The 26,559-nt window shown below is 38.0% G+C and overlaps 2 protein-coding genes across 4 annotated transcripts in view; one reads left to right on the top strand and one right to left on the bottom strand.

The window, feature by feature from the left end:
* PLAA (phospholipase A2 activating protein) overlaps positions 1-1,368 on the bottom strand; it is a 42,122-nt gene extending 40,754 nt beyond the window's left edge. The window contains exon 1 of the mRNA XM_066368283.1: positions 857-1,368. Coding sequence (XP_066224380.1) covers positions 857-1,005 — 149 coding nt within the window. The 5' untranslated portion in view covers positions 1,006-1,368. The remainder of the gene's footprint in view (positions 1-856) is intronic.
* A 3,563-nt stretch (positions 1,369-4,931) lies between these two features.
* Positions 4,932-26,559, top strand: part of IFT74 (intraflagellar transport 74) — a 99,682-nt gene continuing 78,054 nt past the window's right edge. The window contains exons 1-8 of one of the 3 annotated variants that reach the window (XM_066368287.1): positions 4,932-5,044; positions 10,151-10,285; positions 16,379-16,511; positions 18,614-18,662; positions 20,749-20,847; positions 21,655-21,715; positions 23,804-23,863; positions 25,291-25,352. In XM_066368287.1, coding sequence (XP_066224384.1) covers positions 10,166-10,285; positions 16,379-16,511; positions 18,614-18,662; positions 20,749-20,847; positions 21,655-21,715; positions 23,804-23,863; positions 25,291-25,352 — 584 coding nt within the window. In that variant the 5' untranslated portion in view covers positions 4,932-5,044; positions 10,151-10,165. The other 2 variants (XM_066368286.1, XM_066368289.1) reach the window with 2 other exon arrangements.

The following is a 26,559-nucleotide window of genomic DNA, read 5'->3' on the forward strand; positions in this document are numbered from 1 at the left end:
AATTAGGAGGCACTCAACAGTTATCTGAATGCATGGATGTTAACCCACACTCTGAGTGAAACCTCTACTGACGGGAGGCTAACAAAGCACTCACTTCAATTTTTCTTTCTGATAGGAAATCTGTTATCAGGTCACAAATTTTCTGTTACCATCAGTCAAATCAGGGCTGAACTTTTGAACTTACTGGATTTGATTTAGACTGGAGCTTAACCTGTTTCCTACCCTTTTTGTTGTTGTTGTTAGCAAGCAATGAACTTTCTCTCCTCAAGAAAAACAGCACATTCTGCACATATTCATAAAACATTTGAGAGGTTTCATACCCTCCATCTAAGCCCATCACAGACCCCAGACTAAGAAACTCTAACTTGGATAACGAGAAAAGAAGCAAAGCAACTTTTTGTAATGTAATTTTGGGGAACAAAGGTTCTCAAATTTGAAAATAGACTACAGAGCAAATTCGAGGGGGAAAAAGATCTTAGTTAATGGCAGATGCTTTTTCGGTGCCTCGTTTAGGACGATGCACCCGGCATCAGTAAATTTCCAAATCTGAAAGAAACATGGGAAATCATCATGCAAAAACTGAAGCCCCAAAAGGTAAGAGGTTCGTTCAAGGTCACCCACTCGCATTAAAATAGGTCTCTGTTCGCCTAATCTGGTGCTCTTTCAACCAAACGGTGCTAGTTTCTCACTCTTCGCCCCCGAGTGCCAGTGCTCTCAGAACTGGGAGCGAATGCAGACCTGACTGAAGACCGGGGAGAAAGGGATGGGGCAGGGCAGAGCAGGGAGGTTCCCTCTTCCCACACGCGGTAGGAAGCCTGCAACACAGCCAGGAGGCTGCCAGGCTCGCAGCGCTCACCTGTCGGGGACCCAGAGGCGGGTGGTGCGGTCCCGGGACACGGACACAAAGGCCCCTGGCGGATAGAGGCAGCACACCAGGCCCCGCACGTCCAGCTCGTGGCCCGGGAGCGAGCAGCTCAGCCGATACCTGGCGGCGCCGCTCGCCATGGCCCTTGTCTGTCCCGCGCCCGGGGCGGGGCACCGAACGAGATCAGACGGCAGAAGAGACCGGGTGCGCCAAAAACCGCGGCGGGAGAGGGACCTGCAGGTGAGAGGCCGCGGGAGACCGGAAGAGCCCGAGAGCCGGTGCGGAAGGGCGGCAGAGAAGGGGCGCGCCGAGAGGGCCGAGTGACACAGCAACCCTGACAAGCACACCGGAATTCATCATCGGCCCCAGCCCGCCATGACGCAGAGCGTGTGCGTCCGGCCCGCTGAGTCCGACGTGAAGCTGAGGCTTGCTTGCTTGCTTCCTGCGCTCCCGAGATATGACGCACCTTTCCGTCCAGGTTCACCAAATCCGAGTTTTTTCCAAGTTCTGCCTGCATAGGTCATTATACAGTAATACAGGATGTGGGGTGGGACTACAAATCCCACAATGCCATGCGCCAGTGGGGGCGTGAGTTGCAGTCGCGCGGAAACCGGATATTTTAAATCTCAGTCTGCGGGGCTATCCGCTGTTTTGTGGTTGATTGAAGTTGGCTAGTGATCTGTGAGGGCAGCTTTATCCTGATTTCCCCAAACTTGTACATAGTCTCCTGATATTTTTATAAGTTAAATATTAGTTTGTAATTAAAACGAGAGAGCTTGGGGCCAAATTGGAAACAATTACTTGCTTTAAGTTCTATGAACACTATACTGGTTCTTGGTACTTAAAATTATAATACTTATGTTAAGCACTTCAAAGATTTAAAATAATTTCTCTCAACTCACATCCATATACAAGGACAAATGTTGGGTTCCCCTCCCATATGTTTAAAAGCACTGAGGTGGTGGGTTAATTTGTATAGTACTGTATCAGTAACCTCTCAGACAATGTATGGAATAGTTGGATAAAGAGTGTAGGGGAGTGTAAAGTCAGTATCCACGGCCACCATCACAGCCGCCTGGCCTGTGCAGGTTCGCATTTGATTCAGACAGACGGTAATGAAACAATGGCGCCAAGAACTGTTGGGCCATTAGCTTTAATCCAAGCTTGCACTTGGCGGGAGAGAAATACACACAGTGGGAAAACACTTCCCTTTCGATTCAGGGCTCCCAAAGCTACTGACTTATCTGAGTTTCCTATAAGCAAAGTTATCTACCTCACCAGCCTTATTCACCTCTGTTCCCCATCTCCTTCTCTCTGCACAAATTGGCTTCTCCTTCAGCACTCCACCATCTTGGCTGCTTCTCCTCTCCTCCACATGGCCTTTCTCTGCTCTCTCCTCTAATGCTAATCTCAGGAATCGAGAGAGCGCAAGCTCCTGGTCTGCCCCATTTTATAGTGTAGAAATCAAAACCTTTAATCCAATATACAAATAAGGAAGTCTGATACAAAGTCACTTAGGGTGGGAAAGGCTTAGTCTTAAAACTAAGCCAAAAAACAAACAAACAAACAAAAAAACTAAGCCTTAGGATATAACGACCTTGCCTGCTTACAGCCTTTCCCCCACACCTAATGCAAACTATAAGCAAGCAAACCTATATATTATATTTACAAACTTATTTGACCAACAAATGGGATTCCTCATAAGAGTGCACCACCCTCTATCATGCAACAGTCAAGAGTGTAGAGAGAAGCTTAGTCTTTTTTTTTTTTTCTTTCATTTTTCCAAAGCTGGAAACAGGAAGGCAGTCAGACAGACTCCCGCATGCGCCCGACCAGCATCCACCCGGCACACCTGCCAGGGGGCAATGCTCTGCCCCTCTGGGGCGTTGCTCTGTTGCATCCAGAGCCATTCTAGCGCCTGAGGCAGAGGCCACAGAGCCATCCTCAGCGCCTGGGCAAGTTTTGCTCCAATGGAGCCTTGGCTGCAGGAGGGGAAGAGAGAGACAGAGAGGAAAGAGAGGGGGAGGGGTGGAGAAGCAGATGGGCGCTTCTCCTGTGTGCCCTGGCCGGGAATCGAACCCGGAATCCCGCACGCCAGGCCGACGCTCTACCGCTGAGCCAACCGGCCAGGGCGAGAAGCTTAGTCTTAAAACTAAGCTTTAGGCTATAACGACCCTACCTGCTCACACTCAATGCAAAGTATAAGCGAGCAAACATATATATCATATTTACAAACTTATTTGACCAACAGGGAGGAAATACCTTTTTTCCTTAATACCCTTCTGGGTTTTCTGCTGGGGGGCTGTAACAACTAACATAAGTTTGTTAATAGTGTAACAAAGAAGGCCCTGGCCGAATTGGTTGTGTGTGTGGAAGTCCCAGGGTTCCATTGTGGTTAGGGCACACAGAAGTAACCATCTGTTTCTCCAACACTCCCATTCCCTCCCCCTTCTCTTTCTCTCTCTCTCTCTCTCTCTCTCTCTCATTGTTTGTTTTTTCCCCTCTAGCCATGGCTGGAATGTACAAGCCCCCCACCCCCACCTTGAGGATGGCTCCAATTCCTGCCTCAGGTGCTTAAAAAAAAAAAATATATATATATATAGATATATAGATATAGATATAGATATAGATATATCTATATATCGGTTGCCCAGCAACAGAGCAGTGTTAAAAAATGGGCAGAATATCAGCCCTAGCAGGTTGCTGAGTGGATCTCCCTCAGGTCTGTCCACCTTCCTGCCTCTCTCTTGATTAAATAAATAAATAAAAATGAATAGTTTATCAGAGAAACTCAGGGAGGAGTAACTCACAAATGTGGCAAGAGTTTGAGTTTATAAAAAAAAACAAATTTTTACAGAAGCGACAAAAAGAAAAGGACCTTTAAACTTTAGAGTCATCAAATTATGGGGAGGCAAATATGTGAGAAATTAATGGTAGATAAAGACCATTTAGAAAAATTTGTTATGTATTTTCCTCCTATGAAGTCCCCAGACTGATAAAGGTTCTAAAATTGTCTTAAATGATCAACTTTTGTCCTTCCTGGTAGAGAAGCAAGGAGGAAAATCTTTAAATGTATGTCCTCTTTTCAGTAAATAGAGGAATTGTGAAGAGCTGTTCTTGTATCTGCTTCTTTTCAACTGCTTTCAGCACAAAATAATACTTATACCAAAATGGCACATTTTGAGGTGGTAAATTCTACTACTCTTCACTACAGTGACCAAAAGGAAAAATGACCACTACAAATATATTGGGATCAAGCGGTATAATTTCATGGAAATGTTTCACAAACTTTGATTGATAACTCAGTCACATTATTTTGTATTGCATTGATTTTAAACCACGTATTTACAGGCAGACACATAAGAGAGTAAGTCTGGATATAAATAATGTATGCAAGTTGGAAATAATATGAAAAATCTTCAAAGTCCAATGTGTACTTGTGTTATGAGTGTGGTTGCAATAACATTTAAGCTGTCTACCTGTAGGAAGACCGGAAGAAACAAACTACAAGTAGGACTAGAGAGATGGGATTTAAGATGCAGTAGTTCTTATCTGTGCTTTTTAAAACACTGGTTAAAACCAGTTTACATTTAATTCAGTCTTTCTTACAAACTTGAATCAAAAGAACTCTGAAAAAATATGAAGCTTCCGTCGAAATGACAAAGAACAGATGGCACCAGAATCGCATCCATACTTAGCTGTATTGTGCACGATGTGCAGTCCCAACTGTAAAGAAAATTACCATTAATTAGAAGTAAAAAGTCTGTACAATGCTGCCTCCCACAAAATAACTTCTAACAATTCTTATTCAAAATTTAACGTATTACACGGTAGCAGAGGGTAGATTACAAAGAACTATGTCAGACACACAAATAACTTGCTCTGATTATAAAGTTTCAAATAAAAAAGTTATTTTCTAGTCAACTCGACGTTTTCCATTCCTTGAAGAAAAACCCCGAGTACACGATTCTCGCGAGAATATTTTACTAAAAACAGTTCGCTAATAGGAACTAGGCGCTGAGGCCAAAAATTGACCAATCAGGAGGAGAGGCCTCTTCGGCCCCGCCCCCGTTGCCAGGAAACGCGAAGGTGATGGCCTCGAGCGCTTAGGCCGGAGGAAAGGTGTGGGAGTTGGAGCAGGGAGTGGCGTGGGAGGCTGCTTATCCGTGGAGGTGACTGGTAAGCTCCGCTGTGGTGGCGACTTCCCTCCTTTCTCGCTGGCGGAGGTGAGAAATCTCGGTCCCATCTCTCCCTCTCTAGACCGTATTCTCTTACCTTGGTGATGCCGACTCCCTCCAAACAAAACAAATCGGAACTCAGCTGGTGTTCAGGCCTAAGAGGATGACGATAGTAATAACCGTTGGGAGCCGGTGTTTTATACGTACTATCTGTATATATATTCACACCAGCTCTGCAAGATAGGGGCTGTCGCCCCATTTCAGTTGTACAGGTGAGGAAACACGTCCGGAGGGGATTTTGAGGCTGGTGAGGGTCAGAGCTACAGTTTGTGTCCGTAATCTTTCTGGACCCCAAGACCGGGCTGCTTCTCTGAGTACGTGAATAACCCCGGAGTTAGTGGCATTTTTGTTACTAGAGCCCACCCACCCACCCTTTTATATTACTGTGCTTTTACCGTGAGAGTAAAGGAGTGGCAAATAAAAGATGCGATGGAAATTTGATAGGTTGTATATTTTCTTAAAGTTATCTGGAAAACGAGGGTGTCGTTGACTAATTCTGTCGCAAACAGGTTTATTGGGTTAGCTTTCTTTAGGAGAAACCATTTTATCAGAGACTTTGTCTGCCTATCAAGCAGTTCTTTCATGAAACCCCCTTTTTCATTTGAAATAATAATAATGATTGCCATTCAAAATGGCAAGGAAATAGGATCACGTAGAGGTAGCTGGAATGGGAAGATTTTAAGTTTGGTGTGATCATACTTAGTATGAAGGGATAATGGGATATATGAATAGAAATTTTCAATAAGTTGAAAATTTAGAATCAGTGCTCAATTTAAAGGACGGACCTGGAGACATTCACTTCTGCATCATCAACATAGTTGTAGTTGTAAGAAAAAGGATGAAAGGTTATATAGAGAATAAAAGCAATCCAAGCACTGGTCATGGCGTATAGAAACTGAGAAATCTTTTTACTTAGAGAAAACATCCATTTCATTTTTAATAACTCAGTAAATATTTTGTAATTGGCAGTACCTTCGTGTAGGAGGAAATTCAGAAGGTACAAAAGAGAACAGTTTTTGCCCGGCGCTGAGACAGACACTCGGGATCTAAAGATGAATGAGATCCAGGGTTTGTCATTAAGGGGCAGAAATACTTAAGCAGATCATTTCAATTGATAGAGATGTACCCAGGATGTGTATCAGCATATAATACAGGCCTATAAATTCAAATTGAAGGAGGGATGATTATGAACTGGTTCTGGAAGGATTCCTTGAAAATATAACAGGCAAAATATTTGTTAGACAAGTGGACTGGTAAGGAGGCCAGTATAATCTGAGTTAATCAGGCTCTGAACAATACTGTGGGAATAGAGAGGAAGGAACATGTTAAATATTTTGGAATAAAATAAGTAGAATTATATGATTTGCTATGGGAAATGAGGGGGATAAAGAAATCAAGGACTAAGTTTCTGAATTGTGTGACTAGAAGATGCTACCAAGAGGAAGAGCTGAAAAAGGAAAGGACTGAAAAAGGGGAACTTGAAGAGGGGAGTGTCATGGAAATGGTTTTATATGGGAGTGGACACAGTAATAGATGACATTTACATCTAGCTGCATTTGCAGGGACAATTTGAATGGAACAGTAGAAATTGAGGCGATATTGGAAATTGAAGAGGTAGAGAATTGTGGGTATAAGTGGTTCTCAAACTTTTTGAAGTCGAGGCGCATTTAAAATCCTACATATAAATAATTGTAGGCAGACTATATACAAATTTCTGAGAAATATGTTATAATAATTAAACCAAATATTAAAGAAAAAAATAAAGTCCAAGCATGCTTTTATGGTAATTAAATGATATAAATATGACAAAATTAAATTTATTCTGACATTTAAAAATATTTTTATGTTACATTTTTTGTTATGCTTTTTAGAATTTGTAAAAAAGGGGGGTTAAAAAATAAACGACAAAAAAGTTATCTTTTTATATATATAAATATATTCTTAGTAAGATTTAGTAAATTCAGCAGGTCCCAGCGTGAATGTGTTAAATTTTTTCATTCTTGTGTTTATAAGAAACCTGAGCCTGATGTGTCCTAGCAATTTCTTCAATGTTTGAGCATGTATTTGAAAGACAAACTCTCATTTCCTCATCAATACGTTGAAGAATTCCTCTCTTTCTATCTTAATTGTGTTGAGGGTAGAAAATCTTAATTCACATAAATAGGATGTTGAAAATTGTAGTAAAATGTTCAAAGCTTTTTTAGATATTGCAACATATTCTTCTTTTATAGAAATTCAAAAGGCTTCAAGAGACAATTCCTTGTGTTTAATCATCAATCCACGATCAGTGGATATAGCTGCCAGTTCTTTTTCTTCTGTTAGTGTTAAACCAAAATCCTTGAAGCGTCCATGAATGGGTTTCTAATCCAATAGTATTGTTCAGCAGTGGTTCCCAACCCCTGAGTACTGGTCCGTGTGCCATTTGGTACCGGTCCCAGAGAAAGAATAAATAACTTACATTATTTCCGTTTTATTTATATTTAAGTCTGAACGATGTTTTATTTTTAAAAAATGACCACATTCCCTCTGTTACATCCGTATAAGACTCACTCTTGACACTTGTCTCGGTCACGTGATACATTTATCCGTCCCACCCTAAAGGCCGGTCCGTGAAAATATTTTCTGACATTAAACCGGTCTGTGGCCCAAAAAAGGTTGGGGACCACTGTTGTTCAGTGTTAAGTGATGGGAAATGCTATAAATTATATTCTGCCCATCAGCCTTCAAGTCCTAATTTATTTACACTTAATTTTTGCTCACTTCCAGAATCGGATTCTTCAATATCAGGCTTCTTTTTGAGAAATCTATCCATTTTATATGGGTGTATTTATCTAAAAATAATATAATGATGTGTTAATAATAAATATAATAATGATGTGTTAACAAAAGAGAGGTATTTTTATAATGAAATGGTATAATAGAGTAACTATATTTATTTTTATTTCTGGGCACATGTGAACCAGCGTAGCTAGTAATTCCAGATCCCAAGTGGGAATGGTGCGGAATTAAGAAAATATGTGAAATTAAAAAAATATGGGGTCTGGAGGGCCCTGTAATTGCTGTTGGCAAGAACAAAGCACGCCCAAAAACCACATCTTGCTTTATTTATAGGGAAAAGTGAGGCCATTAGCAAATCTTAACTTTACATCAAACAAATTATAGAAGAAACTTGCCTCCAGTCTTTCCAGGGAACATGGGGGGGGGGTAGTATAAACAATCCAGCACCACTGCTTAACAGCCTTTTGCAACCTAATCACACAAGTGAGGTGGGGGGTTCGGCAGACTGTTTACAGCCAATTCCCCACACCTCTGTTCCCCAAAAATCTAAACTCCAAAAACCCTGTTGGTTTTTTTGGTCCCCAACAGGCACCTATTTCTCTGGAATACCATAGAGAGCACCTGGAAATCTTCTAGAGTGCACCAGTGCACCCTGGCGCACACTTTGAGAACCACGGGAATAAAGGAATGATGGATTTAATGCCTCTCTAACACAGGCTGTGTTTCTGTGGTTGTGGTCCTTGCTATTTTTTGTCTCGATAATTTCAAACATTAAGGATTCATTGGTCTCTAGCCACTTGATTTTTAGAGAAAATTTCCAAAAGAATGTTGCTTTAATCCTTCAGCTTAATCATACTTTGAGAACCACTGGTATAAGCTATTTAGAGTTTGGCTGCATAGGAAAAGAAATTTTTCATGTTAGGAAATAATTGAAGATAACAGACTGAAAGAATGGTGAAAGTTTAAAGATATAGGCGGGAGTAGATAATTCCAAAGGAGTTTGTGGTGGTGGGAGCAGGCAAGGAGAGGGAGTCTAATGTTCCAAAGAAGATGGGATTGAGAAGGTAAATCAGAATAGAGACTGATCTGAAGAGAAAGGATGGCTATTGAGATTGGAGGGCAGGGTGGATATAGATAGGTTTATGTGCTCCACATGTGATGGATTTCAAGTCCTAATTTTTTGAGATTAGTAGGAAACTGAGGCTGCTGCTAAGAGTGGCAAAACAGAGTTTAGACAGCAAAGTGGCTAAGGATTGGAATCATTTAGAAGAGAGGTCACTTAGCAAGGATGAATAAAATTTTCTTAAATGAGGGTCCAGCTAAGTTTGGTGACTATGAGTTTGCAGTACTCCAGTCTGTACAGTTAGTTTCTGCCAGCAGTGTTCACTAGTCCAGGTTGAATGTAGAGGAGAGGCAGATTGGGTTGAGGAAAGTTCAAGGATATGAATTAGTTGATGATGCTCATGAGATAGTAGTTGAGTATAGAGAAGGGAAGGAGCCCTTGAAACTGTGCCTTGTCCAGGTCTTTCATGGCTTCTTCCATGGGGATTTCAGTGGACATTTTAGTATTCATCTTGTTTGAATTCCCATCAGTAAATGGCATTGCTGACCATTCCTGCTTTCTCTTGGCATACTCCTGGTTTTACTATTTGCTTTCTTGGCCTTCATTTCTCATCTCTTATGCTATCTGTCTGATCTGAATGCAGTGACATTCTTCAGGCCAGAAGCTTTGTGCACTGTTTTCTTTATATTCTTTCTCTAGATCAATATCTTTAAAACTCTTTTGAACATGACCTATATATAACAGGACATACATTTTACATTACAGATCAGTACAAACATGTAAATTTATATAAATATAACTAAAAAATTTAATGAAACAATAAATGGAAGTACTTGATAACAGGATTGAGAATATAAAGGAGTTAATCATGGACCAGAAAGCACAGGGAAAAGATTGAAAGATAAGAAAGAGGCTAGATATGTCAGGAGAGAGAAAACTAACTAGAGAATGGGATAAGAGCACAAGAGATAACTAGAGGGGCTTGTATTTTGATAATAGGGAAATGAGGAAGGCATGTTGTAGTAAATGCTTTCATGGTTCTAAATGGAACATTAAATCAGGCTCAGTCTTGTAGTGGTACCTGGAATGGCAATTTGCAAGAAAAATGATTGTGGATTAATGCTTGAAGTAAAGGTATGTGGGTCACTAGTGTCTAGCTATAGAAGATATCAAAGGAGAATTGAACTATTTCTTGTTTCCAAACAGTAGTTAAAGTGAACAATGACCAGTAATCACAAACCTTCAGCAGCTCGCCCTGTTTCACGAGGTGGAATTGGATTGACAGGGAGGCCTCCTTCTGGAATACGACCTCCATCAGGAAATATTCGAGTGGCAACTGGAGTAAGTTTAAAACTATTGAGTTCTTGTGTGTATGTCTTAGTAGAAGTTGGAAAGACTGTGTGTAATAAGAAATTGTTGTTTTTTTTAACTTTTTTTATTAAAGTATTTTTTTAAGTCTTTATTTTTATTTATTTATTTTTTACAGAGACAGAGTGAGTCAGAGAGAGGGATAGACAGGGACAGACAGACAGGAACGGAGAGAGATGAGAAGCATCAATCCTTATTAGTTTTTCATTGTGCGTTGCAACACCTTAGTTGTTTATTGATTGCTTTCTCATATGTGCCTTGACCGCGGGCCTTCAGCAGACCGAGTAACCCTTGTTGGACCCAGCGACCTTGGGTTCAAGCTGGTAGGCTTTTGCTCAAACCAGATGAGCCCGCGCTCAAGCTGGCGACCTCGGGGTCTTGAACATGGGTCCTCTGCATCCCAATCCGACGCTTTATCCACTGCGCCACCGCCTAGTCAGGTTTGTTTGTTTTTTATTCTATGAGCATACTATAACATGTTTGTTTTTTGGAAAACTGAGAAGTACAAATGTGGGATAATGTCTGAAATACACTGTGGAGAGAACATGCATGTTCATGCTGATAATCAAATTTATTTTAAAACTACAATTATTCAAGTGGTGTAGTGTATTGGTGTCAAAATCAAATCAAATGGATAGACCAGAAACAGAATCAGACATTTGTAAGAATTTATTTAATGATTAAAGTGGCATTTCAAATTAGCTGAAAGAGCATGGAGTATTCAGTAGTGCATTCAAATAACTGAAAACTATTTGTTTTTTAAAAATTGATTTCTCGGCCCTGGCTGGTTGGCTCAGTGGTAGAGTGTTGGCCTGGCGTGTGGGGGACCCGGGTTCGATTCCCGGCCAGGGCACATAGGAGAAGCGCCCATTTGCTTCTCCACCCCCGCCCCTCCTTCCTCTCTGTCTCTCTCTTCCCCTCCCACAGCCAAGGCTCCATTGGAGCAAGGATGGCCCAGGTGCTGGGGATGGCTCCTTGGCCTCTGCCCCAGGCACTAGAGTGGCTCTGGTCGCGGCAGAGCGACACCCCGGAGGGGCAGAGCATCGTTCCCTGGTGGGCAGAGCGTCGCCCCCTGGTGGGCATGCCGGGTGGATCCCGGTCGGGCGCATGCAGGAGTCTGTTTGTCTCTCCCTGTTTCCAGCTTCAGAAAAATACAAAAAAAAAAAAAAATTTGATTTCTCCGTCACACAGAATTCTCTATATCTTAGAAAACTTAAATAAAGGAAACTATTGATATAAATGTACTAGGAGAAAGTATAGGCAAGTATTTCATATAAACTTAGTTGGGGCTAGGCTTTTGTAAACAACACAAACACCAAATACTGAAAAGGAGGGTATTTTTATATTTTAAATTATAAAATTGAAAACACCATTAAAAAGTTAAAAGAAAAATGAAAAACTGGTAAAATATATATATATATATTTGCAATATGTATATCATGAGTAGAGTTCACAATCCATGAGAGCTATAAACCAATCTAAATTTCATGAGATTTCTTCTGAGGGCAATGTGTCTGTGTGGAGGGGGAGGTATCATTATAAAACAATTCTAGAATTTTTCTAAAACAATAAAAAAGCAAAAATAAGAAAGTACAATAGTTTTAATATAAAAATATGTTATAGGCCCTGGCCAGTTAGCTCAGTCGGTTAAGAGTGTTTTCCCGAAACAACAAGGTTGTGGATTTGACCTCTGGTCAGGGCACACACAGGAAACAACCAAAAAATGCATGACTGAGTGGAACAACAAATACTTCCCTTCTGCCTCCCCTCTTTCTTTCTTTCTCTCTCTGTCTTTATCTTTTTTTTTTTTTAAGAGATGAGGAGGCAGAGAGACAGACTCCCACATGCACCCTGACAGGGCCCCTATGGGATGATGCTCTGCACATCTGGGGTTGTTGCTCCGTTGTTTGGCAACCAAGCTATTAGCATCTGAGGAGAGGCCATCATGGTGCCATCCTCAGTACCTGGGGCCAACTTGCTCTAATGAGCCATGGCTGCGGGGGGTGGGGAGGGGGAAGAAAAAAGAGGGGGAGGGGTGGAGAAGCAGATGGTCGCTTCTCCTGTGTGTCCTGACCAAGAATTGAACCCAGGACTTCCACATGCAGGGCCAATGCTCTACCGCTGAGCCAGCCAGCCAGGACCCTCTATCTGTCTTTCAAAAAGTGAATAAAAATTAAGCCCTGGCCAGATAGTTCAGTTGGTTGGAGCGTCATCCTGGAGCACAGAGGTTGCCAGTTCAATTCCCCAGTCAGGGCACATACAGGAGCAGCTTGATGTTTTTGTCTCTCAAAAAAAAAAGGGGTCGGGCGCATGCAGGAGTCTGTCTGACTGCCTCCCCGTTTCCAACTTCAGAAAAATACAAAAAAAAAAAGTGTGTGTGTGTGTTATATATATTATATATATATATATGTGCATATATATACACATATATGTATATATATATATATATATATATTACAAAAAATAAGTAAAACAATGTTCTGGTTGCCACAGCAGCCTAGAAACAAACTCTAAATATTAAGAGCTTGTGTGTAAGATAGAGAATGTCATATATCAGTGAATCAGTAAGAGAAAAATACCATATTAGAATTAAGTGTATAAACTTTATAAACTCATAATTCTAAGCAGAATACTATTCTATAAAGATAATTATTGCATTTTTATTATAACAGTGAAATTTGAATTCAACCTAAATGTCTTTACAACAGGTGAATCAAGTAAATTTTATCTGTATTCCTATTTTAGACTATGAAGTATCCATTACAATTTTTTAAAAAAATAGTTGAGGAAATAACATATGTAGCACAGTATTAAGTGAAAAAAGCAGTGTGGCATCATTTTATTGTAAATGTATATAGAAAGAAATGAATACACCAAAATATACATATTTATAGGCATTGCTCTGGCGCTTAAACAGATGGTTTTGACTACCTCATAAGGTGCAGATGAGGTATTCAAGCTCAGACAGTAGAGATAAAGTTGGGTCCTATACTTAATTCATGAACAATGGCAGCATTTTGGGGGGGAATAAATTTGTTAAAGTCAGTTTTATATTTTTTAGATTTTTTTCAAGAGTTTAAGTAATTTTATCAACATAACAACTTACACTAAAATGCTTTTTCTAAAGTCACTAAACTAGCGTATTTTTTTCTCTTTTTCCAGTAAGAATTTATGCTTGTTAATTAAATATTTGTAAAAGGAATCAGACATTTATCAGCCACCTACTATTTGCCAGATGCTTCACCTATTTAATGTTTGCAGTTTTCAAAATAATAATGTTTATTGTAAAACATACAAACAGAGAAGTATTATAGCTTCTGTAGTCTACCCCAGGTATAATCATTGTCTACAGTGTGACATGTATCCTTGTAGACTTTTACCATCTATTTACAAACACTGACACACATATATAATTGTATGGCTTTACCATTTTCCAAAATTAAGGTGATAGTATATATATTCTTGTACTTTACTTTCAGTAATATATCATAAATGTATATGTCAGTAATATATTAAACATTTCTATATGAATATATGTATATCTGTTTGATTCTTTTTAAAAAATGTTTTGAATTTTTATTAATTGATTCTAGATAGAGGAAGAGGGAGAGAGAGAAAAAAAGAAAGAGAGAAACATCGACTTTTGTTGTTCCACTTAATTATGCATTCATTGATTGATTCTTGTATATGCCCTAACCAGGGATTTACAGGTTATTGAACCTGCAACCTTGGTGTATTGGTCAATGCTTTAATCAACTGAGCTACCCAGCCAGGGCTGCTTCATTCTTTTTAATGTGTGCAGTTTTAATTTATACTTTCTTTTCTATACTTTCATCTAGATGATTTAAAAAAAAAAGTAGCATAGTTATTTGAGTAGCTGTCATGATTATGCTTTCATAGAGCTGAAGAGGAAATTAGTCAGAATTACCCAGGGAGAGATTTAGCATGCTCTCACAAAGATCATTAGAATAACCTTGAATTCATTTCATTTGAATTTGTAGTTGACAGTGCTTCTGTGTCTTAACATTTTCTCTAGAGCAGCGGTTCTCAACCTGTGGGTTGGCTCAGTGGTAGAGCGTCGGCCTGGTGTGCGGAAGTCCCAGGTTCGATTCCCCGCCAGGGCACACAAGAGAAGCGCCCATCTGCTTCTCCACCCCTCCCTCTCTCCTTCCTCTCTGTCTCTCTCTTCCCCTCCCGCAGCCAAGGCTCCATTGGAGCAAAAGATGGCCTGGGCGCCGGGCATGGCTCCTTGGCCTCTGCCCCAGGCGCTAGAGTGGCTCTGGTCGCGACAGAGCAATGCCCCGGACGGGCAGAGCATCGCCCCCTGGTGCGCGTGCCGGGTGGATCCCGGTGGGGCGCATGTGGGAGTCTGTCTGACTGCCTCCGGGTTTCCAGCTTCAGAAAAATACAAAAAAAAAAAAAAAAATTACCAAGTAATTCTCAATACCACTTTAAAAAAAGAACTATGTGGCCCTGGCCGGTTTGTTCAGTGGCAGAGTGTCGGCCTGGCGTGCAGGAGTCCCGGGTTCAATTCCCGGCCAGGGCACACAGTAGAAGCGCCCATCTGCTTCTCCACCCCTCCCCCTCTCCTTCCTCTCTGTCTCTCTCTTCCCCTCCCGCAGCCAAAGCTCCATTGGAGCAAAAGTTTGCCTGGGCACTGAGGATGGCTCTGTGGCCTCTGCCACAGGCGCTAGAATGGCTCTGATTGCGGCAGAGCAACGAACCCCCTGGTGGGCATGCCGGGTGGATCCCGGTGGGACGCATGCAGGAGTCTGTCTGACTGCCTCCCCGGTTCCAACTTAAGAAAAAAAAAAAAAAGAAGAACTATGTTAGCTGATAGTATTACAGGCAACCAGCTAACAAAAACAATCAAAATGAGTAACAATGGTTGTACCTAGCCCCTGTACAAAATTTCTACTGCATATTTAATTTAGTGTACTACTTGACTCTTCGGAAGTCAGGGGGGAAAAGAAAAGTGACAAAGGAAGATAACAAAAGGATCACTTAGCAGTTTCAGGTTATCTTTTATTACCTTCTCATGTCTATACATACAATATATGAACTGACAAGAAGGAAGTCTTGTCCTATCTTCAGGCTGTATAATGTTATATTGGATTTTGTAGACCTGAAGTGATAATATGAATGCTTGTTGAATGATGTAAGCCCTTTGATACTTAATGTGGTTATCTTGTGATGGCATTATATCTAGTGTTTTTTTTTCAAAATGAAAATTTCTTTTTTGTCTGATTTTAAAGGTAATATTAATTTATAGTAATAATGCTGAAAATACCAAATTATAAAAATGATAAAATAAAAATTAACTGTAATATCATTATATAGAGATAACCATTTTTACTATTTTTAATATAATCCTCCAGACTTTTTGTTTTACGAAATGAAATTATAAATACTGTTTTGTAAACTATTTTGTTATGTCCTATAACTTATTTAACCATCTTCTATGGTTATATGAGGGCAAATATGTAGATATTTAACTCCTCAGTTTTGGAGTATTATAAATAATATATACATAAAGAATTTAAATTTTTAAAGAATTTTATTTAATAATATTTTATATTTCAAACATTAAAAAATATGGGGATATTTTACAAATTATGTCAAATTAAAATGTCTTAACATTCTTTTTGCAGTCTTTTTTTTTTTTTTTTTGACAGAGTCAGAGAAAGGGACAGATAGGGACAGACAGACAGGAAGCAGGAGAGATGAGAAGCATCAATTCTTCATTGTGGCCCCTTAATTGTTCATTGATTGCTTTTTCATTTGTGCCTTGATGTGGGGGGCTACTGCAGAGCGAGTGACCCCTTGTTCAAGCCACCTTTGGGCTCAAGCCAAGCGATCATGGGGTCATGTCTATGATCCCGCACTCAAGCCCGAGACCTTATGGTTTCGAACCTGGGTCCTCCACGTCCCAGTCGGTCCTTTGCGTCCCAGTCTGACGCTCTGTCCCCTGTGCCACTGCCTGATCAGGCTCTCTTTACAGTCCTAACAATGGTAGAGTTATAGTGTTTTTCTAGTTTATTAAAACAAATCTTATTTGTTTTTTAGATGCCACTTGGAACAACAAGACCAGGCTCTCGTGGTGGTCCCATAGGGACAGGAGTTCTGTCCTCTCAAATTAAAGTCACAGATCGCCCTGTAACACAACAAGGTTTGAGTGGAATGAAAACTGGGATTAAAGGTATCTATTTTAAGTAGATGAGTATATATTTTTTTATAAGAAGTGTTATAGTACCATATTACTAAATCAGAATTACAGAGTGAAAGAGGCTGTTTTACTTAATTCTTATTCCTTGATTCACAAAATTGTTGTGAGGGTTAAATAAGAGAATGAGCGTGAAAATACATTGTTAATGAGGGTTACCTATATATATGGGATATTTGGATCTTCATTTTTCTGAATATGGAGGTTCGCTACAACTTCAGCAAATTTGAAATAATTTGAGGAAAAGCTCAAGAATGAAAATTAGATTTCTAGTACTCTATGGAAATATCATGAAATACTTTTTATTGTTTGTATATCAAAATTACGCCACTAAGATGCCTATGTATTTATGAGAAGTGAATCAAGAAGTGTTCCTTTTCTACTTAATACTTATGCAAGGAAATGAGACTAACATGGATTTATTCCACATTTCATTTTATTTCTCTGTATGTGTTTAGAAAGGCATAAAAGTACACTATATGATATGATTCAAAGAATTGATCTGTAGATACATACATAAATCAAAGCATGGTGAACTGTTTTATGAGTATTTTGTTTTCTGTATTTATGACAAATGACTTAACAGGAATAAAGGTACTTTAGTGGTAAAAAATATATCCTACTACCTTTTATGATATATCATCAGGAGACTTAAATTTTATTACTTGTATTATACACTTAGCTCACTAAATATTAAAAACCAATTGATTATTTAGAAGTGCTTGGTTAATAATTATCAATACTATGAAAAAATGAGCCATAATTACACAGTTGTTTTTAAAACTGTATTTATGGAAATGTTTATATATTTAATATTACTTATTAAACATTAGAAAAGGTAGGAAAATACTGAAATTCTATAAAGAATTAATTATGGTAAATATTTATATTGTATTAATGTGTCCTTGAAATCAGAACCAACATTTAGTCAATTTCTACTAATATATTCAATACTTCAAAGTCTTACGTGAAAGAGTTTTGATTGTTACCACTATGCAGCACTCTGTTGTGACTTTTACCTGTTCTAGTGTCCCATTTCGCATTCTAATAAGACATTCTCTCCCTCTTCTCAGCTCTTAGACCTCCCTTACCTTCCATCTCCCACCTTGCAGGGTACTTCATTTCTCTCAAGATTTGGGATATTAACTCAGGAGTACTTTCTTAGTCCAACTGAAATATAAACTCAGGTTTATGAAAAAGTCTCTGAGATAAATTAAGAAAAATGAATCTCTAGCTTGCATTAAGAAATACAGTCTAAATCTGCACTGTCCATTATGATAGCTGCCTGTAGCTATTTAAATTTGAATTAAGTAAAATAAAACTTCAGTTTCCCAATGGCACCTGCCACATTTCAAGTGCTCAGTAATTTCATGTAGTTCATTTATTGGCCAGTACTGATATAAACTACCGTTGTTGAAGAAAGTTCTCTTGGATGGCTCTGTTCTAGATTCCCTTAGACCCAGTTTCCATTCATTCAACCTGACCTGTAGAGTCAGTCTATCTTTATGGCCCTACGTCTAGTCCCATCCTTTTTTTTTTTTTTCAGAGAGAATGGGATAGACAGGGACAGACAAACAGGAATGGAGAAAGATGAGAAGCATCAATCATTAGTTTTTCATTGCGCGTTGCAACACCTTAGTTGTTCATTGATTGCTTTCTCATATGTGTCTTGACCGCGGGCCTTCAGCAGACCGAGTAACCCCTTGCTGGAGCCAGCAACCTTGGGTTCAAGCTGGTGGGCTTTTTGCTCAAACCAGATGAGCCCGCGCTCAATCTGGCGACCTCGGGGTCTCGAACCTGGGTCCTCTGCATCCCAGTCCAATGCTCTATCCACTGCACCACCGCCTGGTCAGGCTAGTCCCATCTTTGAGGTCTTAATTCAAACTTCTGTTATATCATGATACTAAGATATTAGTTCTCTTTTCTATTTCAGTGGTTCTTCTTGATTGTCAGATTTATTGGAACATTCATGAGGACTGACAGACAATTATATGGTGAAATTCTATTTGTTTTTTTGATTTGTTGTTATGATGGCATGTCCAAACTGAACACTAATACTTTAAAAATTTGTTTTTTAGGTCCCCAGAGGCAAATTTTAGACAAATCTTATTATCTTGGGCTTCTTCGGTATGTTAAATAAACTTTTCTTTCTATGCATGGTCATGAAGTTTTAACTGTGGTTTTTGTTAAAATAATTAGGTATCCTTGATTTCTAAGAATTATTTGTATTCTAACATAATTTTTGGTTAATTTGGCTGTACTACAAAATAGACATATTACAATTAGGCTGAGATTTTATATTTTACATATTTGAATGTATGTCAGTTCACTTCTAAAAACTCTAATGATAAGAATAGCCTTTTATGCTTCTTTCACTAATTGTTCTAAAATGTATTATTTGTACTATTGAAATGTCACCAGTTATAGCTAATAAGAAAGGGAATATGTATATATTTATTTATGAACATTAACGCAGAATTTTATCTAAGTATATATTTGGTCAATTGCTACAAATGTGGCCTAATTTAAATTAATTCATAAAGTTGTTATATATCTCTATGCAGCTCTAAATTAAGAACTTTTTTTTTTTTAATGAGAGGAGGGTAGATAGAGAAACAGACTCCTGCATGCACCCTGACTGGGCTGCACCTGGTAACCTCCGTCTGGAACCAATGCTCTGACCATCTGAGCTATCCTCAGTGCCTGGGGATAACGCTCAAACCTGTCGAATCACTAGCATGAGAGGGGAAGACAGAAGGAGAAAAAGGAGGGGAAGAGAAGGAAATGGTCGCTTCTCACGTGTGCTCTGACTGGGAATTGAACCTGGGACGTTTACACACCATGCCGATGCTCCATCCACTGAGACAACTGGCCAGGGCCAAGGACTTTTTAAAATTTTCTACCTAACTTTTTCTCTGCTCAGATGTCCTACTGTATTAACTCATTTTTCCATTTTACTTTATTTTCTTCTTGGTTCCTCATCTATATCTTCTTTCTGTCTTGTTTCCACTTCACTTAATCCTTCCTTCTATTGTGTCCAAAAAGTTCATTTTTTTTCTGAGTCCTTATTGATTCTTTTGTTTTTCAATTACCTGAATTTTTTGAATCTCAAACTTTTAGAAGTAAATAGAGAAGTGTAGGTTTCCCCCAACTATCCTTGAAGCTAACTTCAATGACAAAGATAGTGAGGCTATGGTTGTATGGCATCTCTTGATATCCAGCTACTTTTTAATGAAAAGGAAGTAAAACAGTGCTGTTGATCATCGCATTGTCTCTTTTCTCCAGAATTTGTGCATCTGCACCAAAGAGTAGTTCTAGCTTTTTGTCATTCTAGCGATGGTAGGCTGGTGGTGATTTTGCCCACAAAGGAACATTTGACAACTTTTAGGCACATTGTTGGTTGTTACAACTGGGGTTCGGAGAATATGCTACTAGCATCCCGATGAGGGATGCTGTTAAACATTCTACAAGTGCACAGGACACTTACCCCCCATCTCCCACCACCAAAGTATTCTTTAGTGACCAAAAATACCGATATTTCACTCTAAACACTCTGTCCTAGAGGGTGTCAGGAGCTATGAGGGTGACAATTAGGCATTTACTTCTTTGTATAGACTGTACCAGTTTGACCAGTTTTCCATTCTGGTCCTGTGTCATCTTTCTTGCTTCCTTTTTTTCAATGTCATCTTTTTTTTTTTTGACAGAGACAGAGTCAGAGAGAGGAACTGATAGGGACAGATAGACAGGAAGGGAGAGAGATGAGAATCCTCAATTCTTTGTTGTGGCTCCTTAGTTGTTCATTGATTGCTTTCTCGTATGTGCCTTGACCAGAGGGCTACAGCAGATTGAGTAACCCCTTGCTCGAGCCAGAGACCAAGCTTGGGCTCAAGCTGGTGAACCTAACTCAAACCAGATAAGCCCGCGCTCAAGCTGGCAACCTCAGGGTCTCAAACCTGGGTCATCCACGTCCCAGTCCGACACTCTATCCACTGCGCCACCGCCTGGTCAGGCTGATATCATCTTTCTTAATGATTAGAGAATCTATATCAGCTTCTTATCAGTTGCAATATGCCTCATTCTCATCAAATAAGTGATTTACATTTTTAAGTGAAATTTCACAGAATCATATTATTATTAACATTTATGAAAAGTTTGTTTGACTTGAAAGTTTTTCTTTACTAGAAGTATTGCTAACTTATTTCTTTTATTTTAGAAGTAAAATAAATGAACTTACAACAGAGATTAATAAACTTCAGAAAGAAATAGAAATGTACAATCAAGAAAATTCAGTATATTTGTCATATGAAAAGAGGTGAGTAATTTTGTAGTTAAATTGTGCAAGGTCTTTTTTTTTTCTTTTTTTTAATTACAGGAGGGAGAATATAGAGAGACAGACACCTGCCAATGCTCTGCCTATCTGGGGCTGATGCTTGCATCCAAGTTATTTTCAGTGCCTGAGGCAGAGGCTCTAAAGAACCATCTTTACCTAGGGCCAACCTGCTCCGTCTGAGCCATGGCTGTGGGAGAGGGAGAGAGAGAAGGGAAGGGGAGGGGAGAAAAGAAGCAGATGGTTGCTTCTTCTGTTTGCCCTAACCGGGAATCGAACCCAGGATATCTACACGCCAGGCCAATGCTCTAACACTGAGCCAACCTGCTAGGGCCAAATCTTTTTTCTTAATAAAATTTTTTTTTTTAACGGAGACAGAGAGAGGGATAGACAGGGACAGAGAGAATGAGAAGCATCAATCATTAGTTTTTCGTTGCGCATTGCGACACCTTAGTTGTTCATTGATTACTTTCTCATATGTGCCCTGACCGCGGGCCTTCAGCAGACCAAGTAACCCCTTGGTCGAGACAGGGACCTTGGGTCCAAGCTGGTGAGCTTTTCTCAAACCAGATGAACGTGTGCTCAAGCTGGTGACCTTGGGGTCTTGAACCTGGGTCCTTCCACATCCCAGTCTGACACTCTATCCACTGCGCTACCTCCTGGTCAGGCTTTTCTTAATAAAATTTAATGTGGTATGTTTAATACTGAATTCAGGAGTTTAATACTGAATTTGTTTGTATTGTTTATTTGCTTATTTATCTACTTATAAGTGTGTTCATTTTATTCTTGCAGAGCTGAGACTTTAGCTGATGAAATCAAAGAGTTTCAAGGACAACTAGCAGACTACAACATGGTATTTGCTTTTTCATAGAGAATTTCCTTTGAATATTTTCATTGCTTTTTATCACTTTAAAAAATGTATTATTTTAAATACCAAATACAGGCACTCCCCAGGTTATGAATGAGTTAAGTACTGTATATTTGAAAATGTTTAAGTATTTATAGACACAGAAAGATAAAAATAAATACTATGTTAAGACAGACATCTCTCTAAGTTGCATTTAATAGGTAAATGCACCTGTTCAAATTACATACAAATTTGATTAAGAACAAACCTACAGAACTATCGTTTATAACCTGGGGACTGCCTGTAATACATGAATACATGCATATTATGAAAGTTGAAACTAAAGAAAATAAAGTGTCCTTTTGCTTTCTCCCTTATTACCCTCGCCCAGAAATAATTTGATTTAATAGATTGATAGTTATTCTTCAGTCCTTTTTTAATGTAACAATTTCAAAAGTAACTTAAATTTATTAGATACCAAAATGTTAGATTAAAAAATACCTTACTATAGAGTGTTGTCATCATGAAATTTAAAAAATTAAATTACATAGTATGTAGATTACCTCTATTTATTTGTTTCATTCAAAGTAAGTGTTTTCCTTCTGTCAAAATAGAGTGTAACATAAACATAATTCCATCAAGGATACTTCCTAATGTGAATTTTCAGAAGAAATAATTATCTTTGTCATGTTGATAACTCCCACAATATTTGGGGTGATGTTGGCCCCATGAAAATTCTAGTGTCAGAATTTTCTTTCTTGCAACTCTGTAGATTGTTTTGGTAGTAAAGGTATATGGACTTTACTAAAAGAGAAAATGATTATCTCACTTCTATTAAAAAATAATGTTATGCAAAATATGAAACATTTTATTATAATAGGTAAATTATGACATACCTACTGGATATTGTTATATTGTACATACAAACAAAATTTTGCTGAAATTATCGTTTTTAAATTTGTTGGACTATATGTAATCCATACTTTTTAGCATTTTGTATGGCTTAATAATATTCAGTGCAAATTTTATTTTATTTTATTTTATTTTTAGGAAATGATTTTCTGTTCTAAATGTGAGAAAAAATAAATTTTTGTGTAATGTAAAATTACATTTTGTGTAATGTACATTAAAGGAAAGGAATTTTTGTACTAAAATACAATAGGTAAATTATTTAGTATAAAAATACTAATAACTGAAAATATGCTGGTTTTAGATTTAATGAGCTAATATCTGATGCAGAGAAAGCACTTAGCCAAGTTTCTAATGCATAATAAGTGCACAATAAATGTTAGGTTTTATTATTTATATCACAAGTGAAAATGGGATATATACTAATATAGAGTTATTATATTAATAAAGCTTAGTTTTTTAGAATCAATTACACCCACATACTTTGCTCTTAGTAAACCTCCTATTCAAATTTTGGCTTCACAACTTGCTAAATTTCTTTATCTACAAAATGTGGACAATAATATCTACTTCATAGACATTGTGAAAATTAAGTGAAATAATACATATAACAGATTCCAAACTCAAAATATATTAGCTATCGCTATCATTGCATAACTTAATATAGGTTTACTAGTGTTTTGTTTGTGCTTTACCATGTTCATTGTTTTTTAATTTTCAGAAGACCAAGAAAATTATTTTTTATTTTTACTGGTGTAAATTGGTAAATCTGTTAACAGCCATCTCCCCTGCGGGAGAGGGGAGGGAAGGAAGGACAAACGGGTAGGGGCTTAAAAGAGAGAGATCTTCCCCAAACTTTTGTCTCTCTGGATCCTTCTTTATAAGCTCAGACATCTCCTCAGAACAGGCAAAGCTCTTAAAGGTACAATCTGCAGGGACAGGAGTAGTGCATTACTGCTTACTTTTTAACATTTCTAAAGATGAATTTTATTGGTTGGCCAAATGCACAGTCTGTGCTTACCTAGGTAACTCAATATTTGTTTTTCTCTTAGAAGATAAAATACTTGCAAATATTAATACCTAAATGACTATTCATTATTTGTAAGGTTCAGTACCTTATATTATTGATTATAGAGAAAATTTTGGACTAATAGAATGGTTTCTTTTTTGTATTTTTGTTTTTAGTTGGTTGATAAACTTAATACCAATACTGAAATGGAAGAAGTAATGAATGATTACAACATGGTAAGAAAATTTATAAGCAATAGATCTTGCATAGAACTATTCTCCAAAACAAAGCATTTATAGCTAGAAATAATTTGATAAAACTTTATGGACCTTACAGATAGGTATTACTCTGATTGCTAAATACCACTATTATAATTCAGTTTCCATAGTTGTGCTTTAAAATTTTTTTTTTCTTCACTGAATCTCCCAAGTGGATACGTTAATGCCTTTCCCAATGCTATGTTTGAACTGGTCCTACACTTAACACTAGTTAGGGAATCCCATATACATTTCTTTGTATATAAATTGGTTTGTATTCTGGTCTACTATTTGCACAAGTAGAGCTGAGTACTCAGTGGACATACTGTGGCACTTGTACAAAGTTTTATATGAAAAGGAGGAAAGCAAATAGTTATATGATGCCAGACATAATTAGATGTTAACAGCTAGCTTATTTTGATTATAAACACTGGGATAAAAATAACATACAACTTGTAACTTACATAGCTTATAATTTACACAATCAAATAAGTTTAGTGAAAGCATAGAATTTATAAAATGATTCTTTTGTAAATTGGGGTTCTAAAGCATGATAATTTAGTGAGATTATTCTTGGGTTTAAGAACACAGGAGAATTCCCAAACTGCAAATTTTTTAATACCAAATGTAAAAGATAAAAACTTCTCTATGTGTTTGTCAGTTATTTGGGATAGGTCCAAAATCTAATCTGAATATACACAGGTAGAGTCAACCAGGAGTGCTCAGGTAAAATCCTGAATTATTTAAAAATAAAATTTCTGTTGGGTCTAAATGTAACTTATTGAGCACCCATATATTCTTTTAATTTTTTTTTTTTTTTTTTTTTTTTTTTTAGTGAGAGAGAGACAGATAGGCAGGAAGAGAGAGAGATAAGAAACATCAACTTGTAGTTGCATCACGTTAGTTGTTCATTGATTGCTTCTCATCTGGCTTCTGTGCCTTGACCAGACTCAGGCCAATCCACTGAACCCTTGCTCAAACCAGCAACTTTGGGCTCAAGCCCGACACCAGGGGATCAAACAGATGAGCCACAATCAAGCCTGCTACCTCAGAGTCTCAAACCTGGGACATCCCAGGTCAATGTTATATTCACTGCCCCAATACCATCAGGCTGACCACCCAATAAATTCTTGAAATTTTGTTTACATAAAATAAGTTTACATTGGATTATTTGACAAACTGAATATATTTGATCTGAGATTGCATTCATTGCCTATGAAAAAGACTTTTTATCTGGATAGTGATGTGTTAATTAAACTAAACACTATATATATTTTTAAACTTTGCACGTGACATTAGGATTATTATAATAATTTTTCAATTATTTCATAACCTGAATAAACTTTAAAGAAATAGTTTGATTTAATGGTAATTCTCTCACACATTTTTTAACTCTTTATGTTTAGCTTAAAGCTCAAAATGATCGAGAAACACAAAGTATGGTTGTCATATTTACTGAAAGACAAGCGTAAGTACAATTTATTTAAAAATAAAATAGATTTATAAGTGAGCTGTATTACATAGTTTAACTTCTCAGTCATTTATTTCCTTGCAAATCTTGTATTACCCTATTGTATTATACTTTTTTATTCTTAATTTATTTTCAAGAGAAAGGGAAAGAGGGAGAAACATTTGTTTCTGATTTGTTGTTTCACTTATCTATGCATTCATTAGCTGATTTTTTTTTTTACAGAGAGAGTCAGAGGGATAGAAAGGGACAGACAGACAGGAACGGAGAGAGATGAGAAGCATCAATCATCAGTTTTTTGTTGCGACACCTTACTTGTTCATTGATTGCTTTCTCATATGTGCCTTGACCACGGGCCTTCAGCACACTGAGTAACCCCTTGCTCGAACCAGCGACCTTGGGTCCAAGCTGGTGAGCTTTTGCTCAAACCAGATGAGCCTGCACTCAAGCTGACGACCTCAGGGTCTCCAACCTGGGTCCTCCGCATCCCAGTCTGACACTCTATCCACTGCGCCACCACCTAGTCAGGCCATTAGTTGATTATTATATGTGCCCTGATCTGTAATGGAGTCCGCAACCTTGGAGTATTGGAATGTTGCTCTAACCAACTGAACTACCCCAACAGAGTCCTGTTGCATTTTTTTTATTTAAAAAGGTTGAATATTTTCAATACAAATTTTGTTTAAATATGTTATCTGTATTTACTATTAAGTACCCAAATCCTGTACAAATAAAAGTACTACATAGATTAGATAAATAAAATTTCTATGTCTGAGAGTTTAAAAAATCTAAGATGGATAAGAGCATCTTTGTCTCTACCAATTATAATTTTAACCTGGGCTTTTAACTAATTTGAATTATCAGATTTAAGCCCCAGTCTACTGAAAGGCACATTATTTATAGTATTTCGTTATTTTATATACTATTCAATTAGTAATTGATAGTTAATAGTTATATTAGTAATCCACATCATAGGTATAGATTATGTGTACATCTTTGTATATAACCTCGTTAAAGATCAGATACCAAGGTAACTGTTACAGTGATAGTAATGCCTACAAAATAAGTAGATGTCCATTCGAGCTGCTATAACAAAATAGCATAGACTGGGTATCTTAAGAAACAGGAGGAGTTTATTGTTCACAATTCTGGAGGCTGGGAAGCCCAAGATCAAGGTACTAGTATGGTTGCTTTCTGTTCAAGGCCT

This window comes from Saccopteryx leptura, chromosome 2, assembly GCF_036850995.1.
Source record: "Saccopteryx leptura isolate mSacLep1 chromosome 2, mSacLep1_pri_phased_curated, whole genome shotgun sequence".
NCBI lineage: Eukaryota > Metazoa > Chordata > Mammalia > Chiroptera > Emballonuridae > Saccopteryx > Saccopteryx leptura.